This window comes from Melozone crissalis, unplaced genomic scaffold (genome assembly GCF_028551555.1).
Source record: "Melozone crissalis strain CALT ecotype California unplaced genomic scaffold, PUWL_Pcris_2 ptg000012l_1, whole genome shotgun sequence".
In the NCBI taxonomy this organism is placed as follows: Eukaryota; Metazoa; Chordata; class Aves; order Passeriformes; family Passerellidae; genus Melozone; species Melozone crissalis.
The window spans coordinates 3868134-3886847 of NW_026535790.1; the positions used below are offsets into that span (position 1 = coordinate 3868134).

The 18714-nt window shown below is 39.5% G+C and overlaps 1 protein-coding gene across 11 annotated transcripts in view; it reads left to right on the forward strand.

The window, feature by feature from the left end:
- Positions 1 to 18714, forward strand: part of RBFOX1 (RNA binding fox-1 homolog 1) — a 1176073-nt gene that overhangs the window by 448425 nt on the left and 708934 nt on the right. Inside the window, exon 1 of one of the 11 annotated variants that reach the window (XM_054271122.1) lies at positions 13060 to 13465. The exons of 3 other annotated variants lie outside the window; for them this stretch is intronic. Coding sequence is in view for 1 of the 8 variants with exons in the window: in XM_054271095.1 (XP_054127070.1) it covers positions 14521 to 14553 (33 nt within the window). In the remaining 7 variants the exon portion in view is untranslated. Of the gene's footprint in view, positions 1 to 13059; positions 13466 to 14505; positions 14554 to 18714 lie in introns of those variants that run through there. 7 more of the 11 variants (XM_054271112.1, XM_054271125.1, XM_054271121.1 and 4 more) reach the window with 7 other exon arrangements.

The window sequence follows — 18714 nt, forward strand, 5'->3', positions numbered from 1 at the left end:
CCACTGATTTTCACCTTTCTGCTTCTGTATTAAGGGAAGCCTAGGCTGAAAAGGGAATCAGAATTTGTTTCACAGTAGAAACTATAAACCAATATATATTGTTTTATATATTGTTACAGTATATATTGGCTATACAGAGCTATAAGAACAAGAATAGATGTAAGAATTGAGCAATTCCTCTAACTTACTCATCTGTTTGCACAGGTTCATGGTCATGAGCAGCTCCGTGACCTCTTTCATGTGTATTGTTAAGGTGATTTTATAGAGGAAAGAGAAAACAAGGAGATTTTCAGAGTAACAGTCTTGTCATGTACTGAAAGCCATGGCCTGTTTCATAACGTGTTAATTAACAAGGAATAAGTATGAAACAATGCCCATTTAATGGAAAGGACAATTTAAACTTTAACAGTTTAGCAAAGTAATAATGAGTGAGAAACAAAGTACAGTATTTCACATGCTGTACCTTGCTCCACATCCAGCTGGCCTATCAATTATAACCTGGACTCCACAGATGGTGCAATATATCAGAATTAAGTCAGTCACTTAGTTTGTTCCCAATTAAGTGCTAATACTCCCAGTGGAGGATATTACCCTGAGTTTCAGTTAAATGTCTGTCTCTAATATCCCTTTATGGCCTTATTGTGGCTCTTTAAAGAGATGCCCTGTCATGTGGGCCAGAACTTTTCCTGCCTTGCTCTTCCAAGTGCTGCCTGCATTGCACTCCTTGCTGTTATTAGGAAGTGCCAGAGAGGATTTGGTATTTCATGGGGCTGGGAGGAGAGGTGTCATGCACAATAATCCTGGGATAAACACATTGCCACTGCAGTGTGTGTGACTTTGCCCCTTATGTGTGTACTTACTGTTGCAAAAATTGGATGTTTCAGCGAGAAACAAGTATTGCAGTGTCCAGCCTCTTCTAGTGTGGGTTGGAATCCTAATGAGCTCATCTCCTGAGGCTTGCAGGCATTTCAGGGCTTGCTTTTTTCTGGATAGGTGACTGGAGCTTGTGTCCTCCTTGCTCCATCTATCCTCCTTAACTCGCTGCTACAAGCCATTGCAGGGCTGCCACCAACAGATTGATATCCAATTCCATGCACTCCTTTACTCTTTTTGGGTGTTAGTCTCAGCCCAGTTAATGGCTCATTAATTTTCTGACACCTTTCCTGCCCTGTATCTACATGTCAAGCTGGTGCTGGATTTGGTCCTTTGATCTAATGGACTTGCTGTCTTCCCCTGTTAGTCTTTAAGGTGACCCTTCCCTGGGAGGAAATCCTTTGACAGAATTTGTTGTCTGAACTGACTCCAGAGGTTCCAGGCAATTACATGAGCTCCTGAATATCTTTATTTAGAAGTTTAAAAGACATGTTCTTGCAGTGCTGCTTAAATTACCTTTGTGGATTTGCTGGCATGCTCTGGGAAATCTCTATTGTGGCATGTTCAGTGAGTTCAGCAGTGCCTGAGTTATGCAGAGAAATAAAAAACAGTTCCCAGATCCAGAGGGTCTCTGCTGAGGGGTTTCTTGGCAGCCTGCTTTATCATTTATATCACCATGACCTGGAAAATTTCCTTCATCTACTCATTGTCAAAAGCATCTCTTTGGTATTTTTGCAGCCACCAGCAATGAAAGTTTGATCACTTGGATTTACTGAAAATTGTTTACATGTAGTTAATTTGCTACTTAATGAGCAGAAAAGAAATAATGTCCAAAATATGTATTTTTGTGGATGTGAAATATAAAATACTGTTTGGGAAAGAAAGTTTGTTTGTAACAAGGGGAAATTATAATTTAGTTCTAGTCCCAGTATTAGACAGTGACAAAGCATTCTGTAGGAAGTGCTAAAATTGATAATGGCTCAGAATGCATACAGATTCATAGGATCATAATTCCAGGTGTACTGGACAACTGCAGCTTCACTTTTCAGCAGAATTTGGGCTGTTCTGTAACACTTTGATTTCTGTGAAGGGATGGCGTTTGGGTTGGGTGTGATTTATTTTTAATTTGTATTGGCCATTTCACAGTATTTCACAAAAAGACCGTGACATAAAATCAGATGCATTGATTTTATTTGCATCAAGATGATGCTCATTCTGGTTTTTCCTATTATATATCTTTAAAATAAAACCAAATGATTATGTTCTGCATATGTATAGCAATTTTTTATCTGACATCTCTTTTACTTTGCTTGAATTTTGTATTGTGTTGGGCATTTTGGCTTCTTTTCCCCCTTCCCTTAAAAAAATGAATATTTTTATGGTCAAGACTCAAACCACAGTGGATTCCTATTATCTGTTTCATAATTGTGTTTTGGAAGATTTGTTGCATGTTTTTCCAGTGTACAGTAAGTGAAGTTGGTCCTGACTGGAAGTTTGGAAAATGAGCTAATAGTTTCCTCACTAAATACAACTAGATTTTTCAGGTTTTGTTATAATACGTGGAATAAAACTAGTAAAAAATATGATCTGAACCTTTAGTTGAAACATAAAGCAGTTGCAACATTGCAAATGGGAAATTGCATGGAACATTTGTTCCATATTCCTGTGTTCCGATGCATGGAACATTTTAGACACTACTTTTCACTCCTTGAGTGAATTCACATTTTTAGAAACAAAGTTCTGAAGTTAGACTGGGGGGTTAAATTTCACAGTTTTTTTTTTTTTAATTAACAGATTTAAAAATTGTAAATGTAGTCAAATATTTAGATTATGTTAGCTTCTTATTATTTGTTTTTGGTTTTTATTGAGTCCTCAGGTAGAAATGTGTGGAAGTTTGGACTTGTGATGGGGGGAAGTGCTTTGTTAGAAAGCTAATTATGATGCCAGCATTGTCCTATCATGGAAAAAGCAGGAGGCAATGATGAGCTTTGTGTAAGGAACATAATAGTCATTATGTGCCAAGGTACAAGTCATGTATCTCCTAAGCCTGTCTTCAACTTTCATTGTAAGCAAAATGCATTTTTGTAAATGGTATGGAAAAGACACTGGTAGAATGCTGATAAATAATTTAGCAGTGTCTTGGTTTTATTTGTTTCAGTAGGACATGACATAACTCACATTTCTGTGCAAAAGAATGACAGAGAAAAGAGGGAAACAAACTTGATAGCTGCTTGCTGCTTAAATAGCTAAAATATCAGCAGAGATAATAATTGAAATAAGTGCAATCAGTGATGGTTTAAATAGAGAAATAATAATAGCTGGAAAATAAATATTTTATGCTTGAAATATTTTCTACCTTGCATAATTTTAATGGATTCTGGTAGAGCTGACCTTGGATTCCCAGGCTGTGCTGCTGGAGGAGCAGATGGAGCCCAGGCTGGGTGTCCCAGTGCTGGAAGTGGCAGCAGATATTCATGTTCAGAGAGCTGACCCCAGCCTTGTTGCAGTGCAGAGCAACACCTGGAGACAGGAAATGCTGATGGAGAAGCGTGCATGTGACTCGTTTTCAGCTCGGTTAATGTCACTGCAGAAACTTCCCTCTCTCCTAAGAATTGCCTGTAAATCCTGCTCACATCCACCTGGGGATTTCCATTTTGTTATTTGTCTTGTCCCAGTCAGACTTTTAGCTTTGCCAGGGGAATGGACAATATTTGTTTCAATAGAGCCTTTGGTTTTGCTTTCTAGCAGCAGAGCACTCCTTGGCGGTGCCACCCTGTACACTCGGAGCGTGGCTATAGCTGGAATTTTCAGCTGGAATTTTCTAAGAACACTGGGAAAATTCCCTTTCACTGTCTTTGTCGCTATGTTCTATCTCAGGTTTAATTGCTTGGAATGGGGCAGTAGAATGAACAGGAAAAGTGTTTGTGTAGGCTGTGGGGAAAGGAACAGAAAACATCCAAGGGACGTGGAGAGTCCCTTTGCAATCCCAAGGGCTGCAAAGGGTTTGTGGGAGGCTGTAGTTTCCCCCTATTTCTATGGGGATAATTGAATTTACAGATCCTCTCCTCCTTTGGAGTTTTGAGGCGCAAGCCAGTGTGGGCAGGCTGGAAGGGACTGGGTTGGGTTCTGAGCACAGCCCTCTGGACATAAATGATTCTGCAGCCCAAGAAAGGGGAATCAGATGGATCTGGCATCAGCAAGTGAGGGAGAAATTTGGAGTCTGCAGCTTCCCTGAAAGACAATTGAAGTTGAAGGGGAAGGACAGGGGAAAAAATGTTCTGGTGTCCTTATTTCTAATTTTACTACTAACTTGCAATGAAGCACTGAAAGGAACATGGAGGATATGATAACTGAAATATAATTTATGTGCATTGCCTGTACTTTATTAGTGTATATTTCTTCTGCTAAAATTCCATTTATTAATCCTTTGCAAGTAAATTTGAGGTAACTCAGTTACTTTGAAACTCATGATGATTTAACAATTGTAATTCATGTGACTTTCTAGATTCTTTCCCCTTTATTAATGCTGTGGAAATGTAGAAAGTCTTGAGCAGTTGTGGATACTTGAAACATGGATAACTGTAAGCTACAATTTGAAAAAATAGGTACTTGTGTGTTGTTGATATTGTAGAGCAAAAAGGTAATAGCTTAAACATAAAATAATTACAGGAAATTATACTTTTGAAAAATTTAGCTTTATGCAGCATAAGGCTCAATTAAAATGGTTTAAAATGTAAATATACAAGTCTTAGCAATATACATGGAAAATTTAAATTCTTAGGTTTGTGGTATATGCTACAGTTATTACTAAAAAAATGTAGATGATAATAATTGGGAATAGTAAATTAGAAGGAGACCTGTAAAATTGCTGTGAAGTAGGTTTAGATTTTTTTTTAATATTTTCTGAAACCTGAAAACCAGAAGGACTAGAATAAGGAAATCCTTACTCTCCAAATGCAGCTTGAACAATTATACCTAATGGATTATAATTGGAAACTGTGATCTGTTGCATTTATTTATTTGAAAATAATGGGTAAAAAAAGGGGGAAGGACTGCAGAAGCTTTCCTGCTGTGGATCCTCAGAAGAGGCTAAGCCCTACAAGGAGATGAGATTATTTGTAAGAAACCTTCCTGTTCCAAACCTTTTCTCCAGCATGAGGGTCTCGGGTTCTCTGCTGGTCAGAGTGACCCTGAGATGTGTTAGAAAGTCTCTTTTCCCAGCCTGGCAGTTGAAGGAGGAGTGAGAGCTCTTAATTTCTCTGTCTCAAGGTTGTTTATTGTATCTTATCTATAAAATTCTTTCTCCTGTCCAGCCAAGGTCCTCTCAGCACAACAGTCAGAGGCACTCTGCCTGCCCTCAAGGCTGTGTTATCTTTTTATACTAAAAATTACGTGTACAATGTTTACAATTACTTCCCAATACCCATCACCTATGTTAGACAGTGAGCTTCTACTCTAAACCAATCTAAAAATGCCACCATCACAGCAGAAGATGGAGGCCAAGAAGGAGAAGGAGAAAGGCTGGACATGCCCAGATTCCTCCTTCTTGCCCCCTGAACCCGTATTCTAAAACCCCAAAAAATCTATTTTTCATCCTGTGATAAATTCACTATCATTCTGCGTAAACTTTTGTAGCTTGTAATTCTTCATAAAGGTTGGTAATTTTTTGCAAGGGCTAAATCAAAGGCATGGGGTCTTGGGCTCTGTGCCAAGGTCCCTGAGCCCATCAGGCAGGGGCTCAAGCCATCCAGAGGAATTCCTTGGGTTCCATCATGAGGGGAGGGCAGTGAATCATTCTGTGCCCATGTGGGGATGCCTTTGCCATGCAGACTCTGTTTGGAATGTGTGCAGCGCCATGGATGGGGTTGGGGCTCATCCATCTCCTAATGAACGGTGTGATAACCGCGGCACGTCGGGGGCTGCTTACCCCTGACTGATGGCTGCTGTGCACATGCAGGGTGTGGTTCTTCCTCCCAAGGAATTCTGATGAGATTAGAAATGTCCTTCATGGCTGCTGCATTGTCCTTTAGCCACCTGCCCTCCCCAGCCAGGCCTGCTCATTACAATGGGGCCATGGAAGATGCTCTTATGTCGCAGACATCTTTTATGAAAAATCCTTTCCTTAGGATTTTCCTCCTGAGAAGCTGAGAGGCCTCAGGAACAAAATGTAGACTATGATTATCTGCTGCTGTGGAATGCAACAGGTGCATCTGTGATTGGTCTCATGTGGTTGTTTCTAATTAATGGCCAATCACAGTCAGCTGGCTCAGACTCCCTGTCTGAGTCACAAGCCTTTGTTATCATTCTTTGTTTTTCTATTCTTAGCTAGCCTTCTGATGAAATCCTTTCTTCTATTCTTTTAGTATAGTTTTAATGTAATTATATCATAAAATAAAAAAATCAAGCCTTCTGAAACATGGAGTCAGATCCTCGTCTCTTCCCTCATCCTCAGACCCCTGTGAACACGGTCACATTCTTATCCAGGGGGTTGGAGGGAGAGGAGCTGCCTGACTATGGAGGCAACAAGAAGGGTCTGTCAGTGCATATTTTCAGCAAATCTGCAACAGGTGTGCCATGGCTGAAGCAATATCTGTGTAGTGTTCTTTATTCCAAACATATTTTATTAAAAAACGTGCAAGAGATACCTCAGTAAGAATTTTCAGTGGTTCTGGGACATATAAAGTGATGGAAGTTGGTTTGAGGCAAGCATTCTATTGCACTTTGATGGATTTTCTTTCCCCTCCCTCCCCTGCTGTGTGCAGGAATGCCCCCAGTGTGAGCCCTTTGGTGTGTGCTGCATCAACAGGAGAGAAAATGGATGAGGATTTTTCACACTGTGAATTCTGTGAGCGGTAATTATCCTCATTCTTGGCTAATGAAGATATTTAACAACTAAGAGCGACAGTTTTCCTTAATTTTCACCCTTGCTCTTGAGTGAGGAGCACATGGGTGTTCGTGTTCCTGTGAGTAGCAGTATTACTCCTCATGATCTTCCGTAGAGGTGATCCTCATGTTGCTGTGCACCACTAAAATCTCATCTCTACGTGCTGCCATTTTTCTGGCATTAACACTTAAATAAGGATTCTTTTGTTGGACTTAAGGAAGGCTAAACTATTGCTCTTTTTGGGCCCTCTTGGAGCTGTGTCTGGAATATGGTGTCCCATTGGGCATCAAAAACCCCAAACCCCAGAGCCCAGAGTGGTTTGGGTGGAGGCAGGAGCAGGCCGTGTCCCAGCAGAGATGTTGGGCACTGCTGTCAGAGTCTGGAATCTCTTCACAATAATTCCAGAGACACTGAGGGCTTTCCATACCTGAAGGCACTGAAAGTGTGACCAGACAGGGCATGAGAAACATGAGTTTATTTTGAAAGTAGGTCCAGTTTGAGCAGGAGCTGCGCTTGGAGCTCATTGACCTCCAGAGGCCTGTCCTCCTGGCCCCAATCATTCTGCAGCTCTGTTTGTCCTGGAAGGGTTTGCAAATACATGGACCTGTGTGTTTATTTTAGTAGGGAGGCTGAGCTGCTGAGCCCGTTTTGCTACCTGAAAGTTGTAGAAAAAGCAGTGAAAGTGATAGTGTTGCAAGTAGAGCGAGTCATTTTTATTATACAAGAATTTACCCTGGTTATTTCCATCCCATTCAGAGTGAAGCTCTAAACTGACTGTGTTTCAGTGGCAGCTGGTTGTTTACTTTTCAATTTGTGATGCATTTTTAATGATTTGACAAAATAAAATGAAGTGTTTGAGTACGAGGCGTATTTGATAAGCAGAATTAATAACCTGAAATAAGTTCTTTTAAGTAGGGTCATGTTAAAAATGTGGCCCTCACAGTGATTGTTCCTTCCAAGATTAATCACAACCTTTATTTCCATTCATCTTCTACTCAAACACTTCTGTGGACAGCAGCTGCTAAGCTTCTTCATTCCATTTTCCATGGTGTTCTTACTTTTCAGACCCTTTGGGAAGAAACAGTGCCTGGGTGAAGAAAAATGTATTATTTGGCAAACCCATGGTCATCTTTTTACTGCTGTGAGATTGAGAAAGATACTTTTGCAATGATAATTTCCATGATGGAGATGTTTGTGCCCTCAGTTACAGTTCATTCTCTATGTGCTCTCCAGAGCTATTAAATTAAATTGTCTTTCAGCTGCTGGACAGAGGCAAACCCCCTAAACCTCTTTCTGTATTAATCTAGTCTTTTATTACAAAATAATGCTTAGGATTTTTTTTCCTGCAGCCTGAATTTAAAGAGAGACTGAGAGGAAGCAGAGGGACTTGAGTGCAGGGGATGATGTGGAGTGTGTAAAAGCCAAGGTTGAGAAGAAAAATTTGGGTTCTTCTACCAGTAGAAGGACTCTTCACAATGTCTGTTCTCTCATCCTTGGGGCTGGATTTGACCTTTTATAGTGTGCTGACATATTCCTCTTCTGTTTGGCCATGTCAGGGATTACTCTTTTATTTTTCTCTCAAAATGTTGTTTCTACTTGCTTTGAGAGGGAAGGAAAAAATAAGCAACCCAACACTATTTTCATTCCCAAAACTCACAGTCCCCTGCTGAAACCATCAACGCCTCCTGAAATTCCAAATGGAGAAGCATTGCCTCTTTTTCATGTTTGCAGTGAAGTGAGGATTATAGTAATAGTATAAGTATTAGGCTGCACAAATTATACAATGAATGTAAAACAAAACTGGATTTGGTGAGGCAAAAAGGGATTTAAACAGCTGCTGGAAGTGAGAACAGATGATCCTGGGAAATCACTAGGAAATAGCATATAGTACTAATAATGGCAGTGTTATTATTTTTACTTTCCTGACATGCCAGCGCATTGTTTGCAGTATTTTTTCATAAAAATAGAATTTATTCAAGCAATTTGCCCTTAATGTGTGTAGTACAAATAGTTTATATTGTGCTTATATATCATATTAACAGTATTTGATTTGTGCTTTCTTTACAAATTGGAATCATTGATTTTTCTGTGGTTCTCATTTTGCACTTAGCCTGGTGCTTTCAGTTCCCATTTTAGGTGCTGGGCTTTGAAAAAGCTGATTTCTCATAAATTTATTCTCTTTTATAAACTGGCCTAGGTACCATGTTCCTTTTTAGGAATTGCTTGGCTCCCTTTTGGAGCCAAAAAATGTCTTACAAGTTTCAGCCTTCTCCAAAAGAGCATTAAGTGTTCTTCCCCTTCCTCAGAACACACAAACCCTCCATTTTTGACCTCAGGTGACATTCACTCTGGGTTCTGGCTGTTTTAATTCTCTTCTTTCTTGATTCCACTTTGTCCCAGTGATTGTGACAAAAATCTCTGGAGATGATCATCAAAAGTTTCCAAGCAGCTGCTGCTTGTAAAGGAACTTCTGTGTGTGTAGAACCCTTATCTCGATTCTCCTGTTATTTTATTCAACTTCCCCATCTTAATTTATCCACTAAAAATTTATTTGAATGTGTTCATTAATTCCTGCTTCAGTGTTTTCCAGGTGCTTTGAGACTGTTCATGTCAATCCCACCACACACCCTTTTTCCTCATTTCCCTGACCCAAACACAGCCTCTAGATTTATTTTCTGATGTTCCCAGACTGTGATAGCGTTTTAAAGGTTTCTGGAATTATTAAAAATGCTGTTTAGGACTTAAATCTCCATATAGAATGTTTCAAGTCTTGGTGAGCATAGTGGCACTCTCTAGGTATACACTGCCTTGATTTTATTTAGTTTCATTTTCTTGTCGATTGAGGTAGCCATCTAAAAATACAACAGAATCAATAAACAAATAAAAATTAGGCCTTTAAAAAAATTGTTTAATATAAGGACAGTTCTTTGGTTGCAATGATGTAGAAATCCTCAGCTAGAACTGCATGTGGGTGTTTTGCATCTTTCCTTATGTACATGGAATTGAATTTACTGTATCACTCAGATATTTGTTTTCTTGCTGGGATGAAAAAATTTTGAGCAGCAAAAGACTGTTTAGAAAAACCTCATAGCTCTGTGAAGACTATTTCCAACATTTTAGAAAGGAAATAATGAAAGCTGCTGATAGCTGAATACCTGCGCAGGGGTGTGGTTTGCACCAAGGAGGTGTCTCCATGATTCAGTTTAGTTTAATTAATTAATTTATTATATATATTTATTTATAAATATGTATATATTCTTAATTATTAATATGTATACATATTTAATTTTATTTATTTTTTATATTATAAAGAGACAGGACCTTGGGTTTGCTGTGCTGCAAGAGTGATAAATCTGAGTTAGATCTACTTTCTAAGTCTCTTGGGATTAAAGCTTTTGGGGAAGAGATCCATTGATGTGTTTCAAATCTATTGATTTGCAGTACAAAGGGACAATTTAAACTCTGAAGTCACCAAGTGAACTTTCCATTAAGTTGGGGAGCCTGTGGTCACAGCTCATTGGATCTTTATGAAGTAGAAAATGTGATGCAGACCACACTGGCATACTCTTAGAGGAAATCATGCATTTAACCATGGAGCAAAATACTGTAGCCAATTACATGAACATACACCTATTTTACACGTGGCTGATCTGAGCAGAAAGTATGAACAATGTGCATGCTATCTTGTTTTAGGGGGCTATTTACTTTTAAGTCAGTGATATGGGATAAAGTTTAGAGAAGAAAATGATTAATTTATGATTTCTATCAAGATTTTCTAAATGGAAAGCAGCCTTGCATGGGAATGTGTGAGTGGTCTTGAGCTGGCATCAGCAAAGACTAATTATAACCCTGCTATGTGTTATATAATTTATATATAAATTATAATCCTGTTGTGTGTTAATGTGTCCTGTTGTAGCCTATGTAGAAATGCTAACCTCTGAAACTGCATCTAGAAAAGAAAGAAAAATATTCAGGATTGAAATGAACTTCTTAAAAATGACTTTGACTCTATTAGAGGATGTTAAAATAAGTGCTGATTTATCAATTAGAGTTTTTCTACTTTAGAGTATGAGGCTATGTAAAAATCTTTACTTTCAAAACATCTGCTCTTAAATGTAACAGGGTGAACTTTCTAGCAGCATTAGATATTTGCAGTGGAACATCTTGTTTAATGTTGCTGAGACTTGTGAATTGATCTGGTTTTTATATATATAATATATGTGTTCCCATGCACATGTCCATGGACATTTAGAAAATGCCTTTCTGCATTTTAGTCACAGCAGTACCTTCCTCACTGTCAGGAAGTTAAGTAGCACATTGAAAGCTGGTAGAAAAATTGAGAACTAAAGTTTTACAATAAAATATCATGGGTGTATTTGAGAGTGTGTAAATTCCTGATTTATTTGCTGTTCCTCATGCCTCTGTCCAGGCTCTGGGCACTTTGAATGGCAGAAATTATTTTTTTTCCACATCTTTTTGCCTTTACACTAAAACTGGGGGGAAAGAAAATGCTTAAAATGTAATTTGAATAACACAAACTCTTTTCAGCAGTACTTCTGACTAATTCCATTGCTGAAAATAAATGAGGAGCTAAGACATTCTAAGCTGTACCATGATGGGTTGTTGTGTCTATTGGCACACGTTGTGCCTATTGGTATATGAAGATTAATGTGCTGCATGCCAGCATGTCCTTCCCTATGCAAAATATTCTGAGAGTGTTGAGGGGATTGGGGCAGGAATTATGCAGAGAACAGCAAAGCTAAGTGGAAGTAAATGAAGCATCCCCATCTGGCTTTGGTTCCTTGCAAATGGCCCCAGCTCTGGTTCCAATGGCAGTGACTGTTCATTCCTGCTCTGAGTTACAGGGCAGGTTCTGAAGCTCTGCTGGGTGCTCATTAGTCACGATTTCTCCTGTGGGATTGCTGGGTGTTGGGGATGTGTGCACTCAGGGAATGACAGAACCTTGCACTGAAAGTACCCAGGATATTCTTAAAATGTGATATCAGCCTGGAAGTACTGCCTCTGATTTCAGTGGATGCACACACTTCCCTTTTTCCTGCCACCTCACCAACGCTGTGGCTCATAAGAAAGCAGCTGCAGAGACTTCTAATCCCATATTCCAAAATGTCAGGGTAAGGATTAGTCCAGCTAGCAGCTCTCTCACAAGGTTTGCTATAAATACTTGCATCAAGAGTGCTGGAATTTCAATTTTCCTGTGATGGTTGGCATTAAGTGAAGGTTTGATATTGATGGATGTTACTAGGCAGTCTCAAAGGATAGAAATAAAGATTGTATTGGTTATAATACCCTCACTCTGTGTTCAGCTTTAGAAGTAGAAGGGCAAGTAGTCAATCGTAGAAGTACCCTAGAAAATACAAATTCATATCCATTTCATTTCAAGAGACAGATGGAATAAATCTATTTAGATTCTATTCAGGTTTTATTACAGAAAGGTGCAAAGATCCAGCATTCTCCACAGTCTTGTCATGTGTACTTAGCTGGGTGTCAAGGATTTTAGATTTCAATCTAATCTCTCTTAGCAGCATCCCTGGTTTCCTCAGGCAGATCCCTTGATTGCAGTGTCACAATGCTGTGCCTGTGGCAGGGGAATCAGTGCCACTTCACCTCCCTGGGCTGGGCTATCTCAAATCCCTCATGTGCTGTGCTGCCACTGGGACTGTGATCCTGCTTACAGCCTCTCAGGGCTTGATAAAATAAAATACAAATGCTAATAGTCTTGATAAAAGGGTGTGTGGGGCATGCCACTAGGTTTAAGTGGATTTTTACTGACCAGATTGTACTAGGAATTGTTGTCATGGATAGTGTAAATTAACAGTTAATAAATATGGGGTGATACCAAGGAAGAATAATGGAGGGAAAAGCTTTGTTGCAGGACAAAAAAAAATAATAATAGCAAGTCTTGTGTGAAAGCTACATAGAACAGAAATGAAAGAAAGTGCAGCCAGTTGTGCTCTATGAAATGTGTGTGTGGATTGCTGGGTTCTTGCTGAGGGCAAGGTGTAAATTCTTGTTTCTGGCCTGCTGTAGCCTGTTCACCCCAAAGTGGGTGGAAAAGATGAAAACTGATTCTCCACACTCTCTGTTTTACAGCTTTATGATTTTTTTCCTCCTGCTTTGAGCTGCAGACTGACTAGTCTTTCTTCTTTTTTTTTTTTTTTTTTTTTTTTTTATTGCCTGCAAAATGTGAAACAGATTTGTTTAGAAAGACAGACACGGCTCTCTTGTGTTTCTGGCTTCTGCTCTGGGTGGCTGGGCTCTGAGCTTGGATGACTAAGCAATTGTGACTTAGGTCTTTCCATCCTTCTGTCCTTCCTTCCTAGAAAGCTGGAAAATGTGACATTTTCCTCGAGCTTTATGTGTGATTTAAATGCCATTGGTAAAGATCTGCAAAACTTGGGGCAAAACTTTAAAACCAGTTTTGTACCCAAGCTCCTTCTCTACGATGAATAAATTTTTTGGATGCTGAATGTGTTGAAGGATGCTTAATAAAGGAACGAAATAGCAGCCTCCAGCTAAACTCAGCTTTCTGAGCAGGAAAGTAGAACCTTATTCCAAAAATAGGGAGCAACTATTGCTCAACAAAGTGAGTGGTGCCCACATAGAGTGAGCAGTGCAAAGGCTGAAGCTGGGAGGTTTGGAGCTGAGGAGACTCTGGTGCTGGAAGGGGCTCATCCCATCTCCTGAGAGGTAGGTCTGCATGTGCATGCCTGAAACAGAGCAGCTTCAGCCAGGATTCCAGGGGAAAAACTGCCCCTGACAGGAGTCAAACATTGTGGTTCCAGCCAGAGGGAGTAATTAGACTTGTTTGTATATTGAACAGCAGCCAGGGAGTTCTGATCGTTCTCAGAAAAGTGCTCCAATTTCCTAAGCTTAGTGTAGAAAAAATAAATAATTTTTTGTTTGTTTGGGTGGAGGAGTGGTGTTTTCTGGTGGGTGGTTTTTTTTTTTTTTTTTTATAGCTTTTAATTTCTTGTCTCTGAAATGCTGAAATACTGTTCGTGTATTATGAAGTTGGTATTTCAGAACTCGATATCATTCAGTTGTGATTCCATAGAACTTTTGCTGCTGATGGAATAGTGTCTGGATTCTTACTTTTCATACCATCAAAGCCTTCAGAGACATTGCTTTATTCAGATTCATTCTTATAGGAAATGGTAGTGCTAAAATTTCCTGGTAAAATCCATCTTCAGCACAGTTGTTTATCAGATCTATGCTTTCATTAATAAAGAGTCCCTGCTGTTGTTGGCTCCAGTACAACTTAATTAATTACTATTTGAAATATGGATGTGGTAAATGATCCAACTTAGTGAAACAGGAGAGCAGCTGTTACCTTGTTTTATGTTTGAAGTCACTGCCTTTTCTCCTTATTTGTGTGTGTCATCCCCTTTTTCATCTTCTGACAATGATTCCATAAATTTTGGACTCAGATTCATCTGTAAACCCTGCCCCCTGTTTTGTTTTCCCACTGTGTCATCTTGTTCTCCTCTGTACTCCCCATTTTATCATCTCATGTTGCACCATCCATTCCTGTCTCTCCCTCTTTTCTCTGCCATAGATTTTCAGAATCCTGGTCTCCCTTTTCTTTCTGGTTCCTCTCTTCAGCCATTCTGAGAGCCAAGTCAGTTGTTTCCTGCTCTGCTGGAGGAATTTTGCCACATTTCCTTGAGATCTATCTCCTGGTGACATGTGCCTAAATCCTTTCTCAAAACAACCTTATGGAATTCATTAGAAGTTTTTCCTATATGTTTCCATTTCCCCTGCAGTTGTTTGCTCTGGTCAGTTATTGAACTCGATTCATTTCTGCTCCTCTGTCTACTTCCTTTCCTTATTTTTATTTTTTATATTTTTTGTTTTATTCTATATTTTTATATTTTTATTCTTTAGTATTATTCTATATTTTATTCTACATTTTCTTATTTTTATTTTTTATATTTTTTATTTTATTCTACATATTTTTTAGTCTTTATTTTTATTCTATCTTTTATTCTATCTTTCTTTCCTTATTTTTATTTTCTTTTTTGCTGTATAGAAGAGACCCTGAGAGCTGCTGTTTTCTGGCACCTCCGCTGGCTGCAGGGTTCCCTGTCAGCATTTCTGTGCAGGGCGGGAGGGAGGGAAGGGGCACATTTCAGCCCTGAAATAATCAGTTCCATCCTCAGTGCCTTTCCGTGGATATCCTGGCACTGCAGGCTGTGTTCTCTCATTTGATTTCTTTTCTGCTGAGGATTTTTTGGAGAGTTTTCTCAGTGAAGCTCTCTGGGTTTGTTAAGCCCTGCTCTGAGCAGGGGGGATGGATGTGATCTCTGTGATCTCCAGAGGCCCCTTCCAACCTCAGCCCTTCCTGAGATGCTCTGAAGGGGGAGAGAACCAGGAATGGAGAGCAAAGGAATGGGTGTAGTGAGCACTGTGTGTTCATGGACAGAAACACCATGCCGAGCTCACAAAGGAATGGGTGTAGTGAGCACTGTGTGTTCATGGACAGAAACACCATGCAGAGCTCACAAAGGAATGGGTGTAGTGAGCACTGTGTGTTCACGGACAGAATCACCATGCAGAGCTCACAAATGCCACAGCAGAAGCTGTTTAACCTGCTTGTCTCAGCACTGAGGATGTAAATCCCAATTGCAAAGTTTCAGAGAGGCTGAAACAGCCAGGGGATAAATCATATTTGACTTCATTCTGAAATAATGGCAAACAATGAGTAGCATTCTAACCCATTTATTTGTTCTGTTAGCTGTGTGCTGTAGCATTTGAAATGTGCTCTGGCAATATAGTTTTAGTTATTTTAATAGTAAGGCTAAAATGAAAGAATATGTGAGCACAATTTGAGTCTTTGCTGTAGCTCTTAGATATCAAGGTCCAGTGTTTTATTTGTTCCAAAAAGGTTTAATTATTTCAGAACTGAACAGTTAGGGAGGATCTAGGAGTATTTATAGTAGGTAGAGCTACAGAGACCCCTAGAAATAGTCTTCAGTGCTTTATGCTTTTATAAATATGTGATAAAAAAAATATGTTCTCTAGAGACAGAAAACAGGATTTTAATGATTAAAAAAAATTTTGTATGAAATAATTGAAACAAAGGAGAGCATGAGGTAGGGAAAATACTGCAAACAACATAAATGTAGGACTTGCTTTTTAAGGAGCGTGATTTTCTTAGACTACCATTGTAGAATCAGACATGTACTCTAAAAAGTATCCAAGTCTCCAAGCTATTTCCTTTTTGAAATGAGATGTTGGATTACCAAAAAAAAAAAAAAAACCAAACCAAAAAGGCTTTATTTTCCTCATAGAAGTAGATGGAAGTCCCTTTATTTCATTTATATTCGATTCTCATTATCCTGGGACACAGAGTAAGGGCTGGGTGAAAAGGAGTAGGAGAATGAAAAATTCTGTCTTTATTCTTTGTCCAAAAAGTGTTTTTTCCCTATCCATAGGAACTAAGAAAGCCCTTGTGCTTAGAGGAATGAATAATGATTTATCACTCTTGAAACATATAGAACTGAGTAGGTTCATGGAAAGGTTGTCTGTTGGATTCAGTTTGCTCAATGGAAAGATGTCTAAAGGAATGATATCAATCTCTGGGTTTTTCCTGTAGCTATTTAAAGGAATTGTATGAAGTTTTAAAAAGGCAAAGTATATCATGTGTTAGTAACATGTATTGCTCATTATTATGCCTTATATGAAGTGTTTCCCTACTAATTGCTGTCCTAATAACTTTGTTTTATGCCTTCCTGCTGCCCCTTCAACCTCTTCCTTTATTTTGTCACTTTACTGCTAAAAGCACCAGATTCAAAATTATGCATGCCTGGGCTATAAATGTTTATCAACCCTAAGCATTCCCCATGGAGCAGTACCCATTCCCCAGTCTCTTCTGTGTTTGTTTTGTTTTTTTGTTTGTGGGGTTTTTGGTGTTTGTTTTGTTTTGTATTTGTTTGGTTTTTGGGGGTTTTTTAGTTTGTTTTTTTAATTTTTTTTTTCTTTTTCGTTTGGGTGGGGTTTTTGGGTTTTTTTGGGTTTTTTTGTTTTGTTTTTGAGGTTTTTTGGTTTGGTTTTTTTTTTTTTTGTTCTTTTTGGGTTTTATGGGTTTTTTTTCACAGAATTTATTTCTTCTGTTTTATGCACTGTTTCCACAGATTATTTCTTCTGTTTTGAGCATGATGTCAGAGGCTCCCAGCTCCACACCCATGGATTTGGGTGAGCTCTGAATGCCTGAGCCCTCTGAGAGTGGGGTGTGCCGAGCTTTTTTCCTTTCCAGTGACCTAAATGCCTCCCAGCAGTATCCAGTACAATCTATATTCTATAAATAAAATTCCCCAGGTGCTGAGGGTAGACTGAAGGAGCTGCAGGGTCTTTCCCCAAGCCCTTTGGTGCAGGTTGGACTAATCTTGGTCAGCTGGGAGCTCCCCAGACTGGCAGGTGATGGGGAGGGGTCACAGCTGAGCATCCCCAGCTCCTCCAGAGCTCTGGGGTGAATCCCATCAGGCCCTGGTGGAGGTGTTTGTTTATTTCCTTTTGCAGAAATTTCCCTCAAGGTGTTTTGTGAGTGAAGAATTGTCCTGATTGATGGTGTGATAAACAAATACAGCTCAGGATGCCAGAGAGCAGAGTGTTCACCTCCAGGATTGCTTTTGTACTGATGACATGACGGTTTTCATCTCATTTGAAGTGAAATGTGAGTTGTAACTGCAGTTCAGGTAATGAGGGAGTAACCCCAGGTTTTCTGTGCCTGTTGGGATCTGCTTTGGGCAGGTTTTTGCAGTTCTGCTGTTTCCAAAGGCTTTGTTCCACTCTGGCAGTGGCAGCTGAAGCCATGTCTCTGTCACAGGGCTCTAGGATAATAAATAAGGGTTTTTTTTGGGTTTTGGTTGTTCTGGCTGAGACTCCTGGAGCTCTTGGGCAGAGATGACCACTCTGATCCCCAAGCCCTCAGCACGGTGCATTTCCATTACTGGTTTCACAAATCCACATTGCCTGCCAGCCAAAATGAACAAGAATTCTCCTGTTGAAAAGGAGCATCAAGGTGATATTAGAATCCATTGTTCAGCTATCCACAGATCTGTTCCCACATGGAAAAGCAGGGGAACCATGAGCAGAGATGACACAGCTGTGGCAGTTCTGTGTTTCTGTCAGTGTTTGAGGTGTTCCAGATGAAGTGAGGAGGTGCAGGCAGTGCCTTATCCACGGCTGGGATTATCAGCAGGGTAACAAAGCACAGTGGAGGTGGTAAATGATCATTATCTGCTGCAGGGCAGGAACTGGGACGTGTGATAAATGAAAATAATGTTTGTGTGTGACCAAAAAGTGAGAAAAGCCCGTTCTTACAGGGTACCCCTATGATCCCTGGGCAGGGTGCTCAGCTTTGTAGGCTCACACGCTCCCCAGGGCTAAGAAAGAATTATCTCCATGCTTTGCTATACTCTCTGATTTTCCTTTAGCAAACCACTGCTATGATAGTGAATATTTCCCAAAGAGAAGGACCAAAACCTGTACAATTGATGGCAACCTTTTCATGTGTCTGTTAGCAATCACTCCAGAACAGGTAAAACTGTATTGCAGAAGGCTTGTAAAGAATACAAGCATGGCTTTGGGAGACTGGCACAAATATTTCTGAAAGCCTTGGCTGGTTCTAATTCAGCACTTCAAGCTTTTCCTTTGCTTAAGATGGGAAAAAAGTATGTTTTTAAACACAATTTTTCATGGTCTGTATTATTATTTTTTCCTTTCTTTATTCACTTGAAAACTTACAAAAAACCCTAGAGAAACACAAATTTGCATTTTTGTTGTGGCCTCAGTTGAGAAGTTAAACATTATTTCAGGTAAATTCCCTCCTGTCCAGGAGCTAGTCTCTGGTCAGAGTGGAGATATTTCACTGTGTCAGTGGGCATCAGTTTTATGGATGAAAGGAGGCTTGGTGTTGAGAATTACAGAGACTTTGT